This window comes from Temnothorax nylanderi, unplaced genomic scaffold, assembly GCF_030848795.1.
Source record: "Temnothorax nylanderi isolate EJ_2023f unplaced genomic scaffold, tnyl_v1.0 TNYL_tig0515_pilon, whole genome shotgun sequence".
Lineage (NCBI taxonomy): Eukaryota > Metazoa > Arthropoda > Insecta > Hymenoptera > Formicidae > Temnothorax > Temnothorax nylanderi.
In genome coordinates this window covers 44,544-49,700 of record NW_027249577.1, presented here as the reverse complement: position 1 = coordinate 49,700, position 5,157 = coordinate 44,544, and the positions used below count along the sequence as shown (strand labels likewise).

Here is a 5,157-nt window from a genome sequence, read left to right as displayed (position 1 = left end):
CTCATTTTCCGAAGTCGATTTTTTGCGTCCGTCCAGAATGCGTGATGGGCACTGTCTTCTGTCACTGGGGAACGTAGATCATTCTCACTCACTTCACTACCGTTCACTGAATCGAACAGATCATTAAAAAAAAGCACTGTTTCTGCTGTGGTAATTCCTTCTTCAGTATCTATCTTCAGCTGTGAGTCCTTCATTTCCACGATACCTGTAACAGAAAATATGAATAATACGAAACATTTTTATATTAAAGTGATGTATCTTTTCTCTGTGTAATTATTACAATACTTACATTTAGATCTTGTAAACGTCTCAATACAGCTTGCCATCGTTCCACTCAGTACTTGCGTGGCATGTTTTACACGCATTTTCTTAATTTTATCCTCCAGAATATGTTCTTTTGTTATTTTTTTTAATTGTGGACGTATCGTATTCAGATTTTTATCCATTATCCACGCTGTTTTAATCACATCCCACGATGTTATGCGTTTTTCTTTTTCGTCACAGTTTATCGTGAGATCCTTTGTCAAAAGGTTGTTCCTTATACCTTTAATAAGGTGCGGAGGATCGAATAACGGAACAACCTCAACGTTTCCCACTTTAAAAGTTTGAGCTGTTAATAACAACAATTAATTTTGTTAACACATCATGTATTAAGGATGTGTCTGCTATACTATTACAAAAAATATTGTATAATAATTTACCTTGCTTTCTTTTTTCAAAGTTTCGTTTCATATCCGTCCGTAACAATAATTCCTTAATAGCGGCTACGTTGGGTGAACCTTGGTCACAGACGGTGGCAACGATGGCAAAGCCTGCTTTTGTAATTTTATGAATATGCTCTTTTATGCATCTCATTAGTTGCGCTGTGTTCGTAGCTTTCGCGCAAAAGTTGTAAGAAACAGGCATCTTCCAGCCTGTGTGTAATCCACGTAGCATAAACACTAAAACGTGGTCCGCAACTTTACTTGTGCGATTGTTGCCCCAATCCTCAAGGCCACATATGATATCCCTTCGGCTATCATAGGTGACACTGGATTGTATGGATACCTCGTCCCACATTAGGATGCACACTTTGTCCTTAGCAGACATTTCAAGAGAAATATTCTCCAAATGTCGCAGGATGAAAGGGTTTAATCCAGCGGTCAGAGGTATCTTTTCAAGCGCCAATTGCAAAGTTTGTCTCGATGGAATTTGCGGAAAAACATCCCGCAAACGCGAATAAGCACGCTTTCCCATCGTCTTATATAAAGTTAAGGCTAAAGCTTTCTGCTTTGCCTCATATCGATGTCCCTAAAAATGTAAAAAAATGCAAATGACATTGATATCTAAAAAAAATATCAAGAAATGTTAATATATAAATACATAACTATATCTATTACTACTTGTTAAAACATAATTAATGTAAATAGAAATAACTTTTCTACCACATGCAACATATAAGCAACATAGGAACATGCATCTTTATGTAAAGCAAACCCTTTTTATAACTGTAAAACTATTTCAAGAAACGAAATTATATACACAAAACAAATTAAGACGACAACTAGATAACATGTCATGTAAAAGAATAAAAAATGGTACAGACAAATACGAGCAATAATAACATTTCATCACATAAACAATATAATGATAAAAATACAAGGAGTCCAGCTTCCAGTAGAAAATCCTTAAATTTAAAAATAAAAGTATAAATGAGGATAGTATAAAGTACATAAATGAGAAATACCATCGCCACTCAGACGTAGTTTCTTTAAAAAAAAAGAAAAAAAAATGTTTCTTCACTCACTTCGTTTCGTAAATTTAATATTTTAATATTGTTCGTCATGTGGACTCTCTGCATTTCTTCTCCTGTATTATTGTGTCCTTCGCCGTATGATGTATCCTTCAATGGCTCCAATGATGGCAGCGTTGGAAGAAATGCTGCATCGAAAACTCCATTTTCCTATGAATGCTGTTGTATTATGTACACATAGTAACATATATGTGCCTAAACACTTGAATTATTAAAACTCTCTCACATTGTCGCAATATCCGTCATAAGGAAAAAAACCTCGTCATAAGAATCGGCTGCCTATATGAATCGATTATTAAAAGCATTATACAAAAACGTCCGATTAGCTATATTATAGGCCGATTCCCGAGGCGACACCTCCTATACCCCCACTTTGTATCAATTTGTACATGTAATATGTATATATAATGTATGTGAGGTACAAGAGGGTGGCAGTGTGGTCTTGTGGTAAAGCGCCAGACTCGTAATCCCGAGGACCCGGGTTCGAGTCCACCTGACCACAGGAATTTTTATATTCCAAACTGCACCCCCCGCACGAGTGGAGCTCGTGCGGAGAAACTGGGCTATCTTTCGGAGAAATGGAGAAATTAAATTTGAATGTACCTCTTTGTATTTAGAAGTAAAAAAATTTCATATAAAGGTCTAGTGGTCTTTTTATTTATCATCTCTTCTATATCCGCGATCAGTTTTGTGTTCTTGATAAAGTTCTAACGACTGCTTTAATCAAAAAATCAAATTTTCGAAAATTTGATTTTTTTATTAAAGCAGTCGTTAGAACTGTATCAAAAATGTCAACAGCGAGCATTGACACTGGTATTGTGTTGACCCAAAACTCCCAAGCTCCCCAAGCTTGACGACCAATTTCAAATTTAATTTCTCCTCACTATGGAGAAAGACCTTTATATAAAATTTCTTTCACTTCTAAATACAAAGAATCAAATTTAATTTCTCCATTTCTCCTCCGAAAGATAGCTCAGTTTCTCCGCACGAGCCCCACTCGTGCGGGGGGTGCAGTTTGGAATATAAAAATTCCTGTGGTCAGGTGGACTCGAACCCGGGTCCTCGGGATTACGAGTCTGGCGCTTTACCACAAGACCACACTGCCACCCTCTTGTACCTCACATACATTATATATAAATATTACAAGTACAAATTGGTACAAAGTGGCGGTATAGGAGGCGTCGCCTCGGGAATCGGCCCGAAATGTGCAACTAAATTCCGGCCTGCGCTACGAAGATGTCTTATAATGGCTGCGTTCAGCAGAAAAAGCTGCTTTGCAACTGTTGTACAAATCGTGAGTCTTAATCTTGGTTGAATCTAAGAGCATATACCAATCAGATTCACAAATTTTACAACAGTTGCAAAGTAGCTTTCTCTGCTGAACGCAGTCAATGACATCTCTAATCTATGACATATACATATATGCAAAATATATATCTACCACATATATCTACCTACAACATATACAGGACAGTGAAAATATTTTAGGACGATGTAATATGTCGTAAACAACACATTTCTGAAAAAAATTTCTTTTAACAGTTGTACAGTTTCAATACAGTGGATATACTCCAAAGAGAGCAGATACGCTACAATAATATTATTAAATAAATCTCTTGAATCTATACAACTTTTATAACAAATACATTTTCCAAAAATGTATTTTTTACGAGTTAATTCAATCATCCTGAAACATTTTCACCACCCTGTACAATAACTGTTCAAATAAAACATTTCTATAACATATAACATGCATAATCTACAAAATCTTGATACATTACTATGTAAATTATATAATACAAAAATTGCTTAATAAATTATATAACACAAAAATATAATTAACATTGAATATGTAACAATACACTTCTTACAATATGTTGTATTACTTCCTGATTTCTGAAATATTTATAACACATGTACAATGTATCATTAATATATAGATATATAATAAATAATAAAAAATAATAAAAAATTAATCTGCTATAATACTTGCTATGAATTTATTGCGTAGTGGACAATTCAATATACAGCGAATAAGGTACTTACAGAAAACACTTGAGTATCTCCGTTATATTGTAATGTTCATGAAAAAAATTACAAAAAAAAATTAAAATTTCTAAAAGGGAAAACGTAATGAGAAAATCGTTCTTTTCCAAATCATTATTTTAACTTTTCCAGTGTTTTTATTATTCATCTTTACTATTCATCTTGTATGCGAGATATTTAGTACATACAAAATAAAAATATTAAACTACAAACATACCTGTGGTGCGTGACGGAAGTTCTGAAATATCATCTCCATGAAAGTCTTCTGGATTCCGGATATCTCCGTAGTAATGCTGTCCCAAGTGTTGATGCTTCCTGCATGACGTTTCTTCTCTCTATTTTTGCGGATGACCAAATTTCTTTTATACAGCATTTTGCGATAACGTTGTACTTTCTGACGAAGATGACGAACATGTACTGTATTGACGTTTATCTTGACTGGCTGTACCTCTCTTGATGTCTGTGGCTCAAAATCAGATTCGCTTATAACATTATGTGAAGTATGCAATGCAGTGTCAATAGCAGCAGAACTGGTGCTAGCTACCGCACTATCAACCGCAATATTTGCATGTGATAAGTGCAATGTTGGCATTGCGTTGTCTTTAAGACGCCGCTTCTGCCCATAAGACACAATCATATCTTCACAAAAATGTAAGCCACAAATTCTTAATTTGGCCTTTACTTCCTGTGGTGCATCTGTAACATAATAAGTAATAACATATTACTTCTATATTAACAATTATGATAAAGAATAAAGAATTATATATATCCTATTTACATTTATATATATTACTTCTCATTTAATTTACGTGACAAATGTGTTTTTATATTAATTTAATATACAAATAGTATTTAAAAGTTATCAGCTTCTTTGAAACTTACCGATCATGTTGTTTAAACTAACTGCCTTCAACCAAGCTTGCGCTTTGAGATCTTGTGCAGGCAGCCTATGACTCGGAACCTTTGCAGAGGATGTGCATCCTGGCACACAGCATCTCCTCACCATTTTTCCTGAAAATTTTGACTAGTCTTAAACGAAGTACTTAACATTTATAAATATTATACATGCAAGATATGTCATTGTATATAAAAATACTTTTTATTTTATATATATGTGTGTGTGTGTGTGTGTGTGTGTGTGTGTGTGTGTGTGTGTGTGTGTGTGTGTGTGTGTGTGTGTGTGTGTGTGTGTGTGTGTGTGTGTGCGTGTGTGTGTGTGTGTGTGTGTGTGTGTGTGTGTGTGTGTTTAAATAGTGTCACTAAGAATTCTGTTTAAAAATATTAATAGTATTAAGCTACTCTATCTATAGATTAGTATA

The 5,157-nt window shown here is 34.5% G+C and overlaps 1 protein-coding gene across 1 annotated transcript; it reads right to left on the bottom strand.

The window, feature by feature from the left end:
- Positions 1 to 3,677: 3,677 nt before the first annotated feature.
- Positions 3,678 to 4,844, bottom strand: LOC139783564 (uncharacterized). The gene is made up of 2 exons (XM_071722727.1): positions 4,721 to 4,844; positions 3,678 to 4,534 (listed from the first exon to the last, which is right to left on the bottom strand). The coding sequence occupies exons 1-2, from the start codon at positions 4,842 to 4,844 to the stop codon at positions 4,044 to 4,046; spliced, it is 615 nt and encodes a 204-aa protein (XP_071578828.1). The 3' UTR covers positions 3,678 to 4,043.
- Positions 4,845 to 5,157: the final 313 nt, after the last annotated feature.

What these genes read in the sequence shown, in the direction of transcription:
- LOC139783564 (XM_071722727.1), bottom strand. Translation starts at nt 4,844, where the DNA reads ATGGTGAGGAGATGCTGTGTGCCAGGATGCACATCCTCTGCAAAGGTT. An exon ending in TAGTTTAAACAACATGATCG is followed by an intron (nt 4,535 to 4,720) that starts GTAAGTTTCAAA and finishes ATTATGTTACAG; the next exon opens with ATGCACCACAGGAAGTAAAG.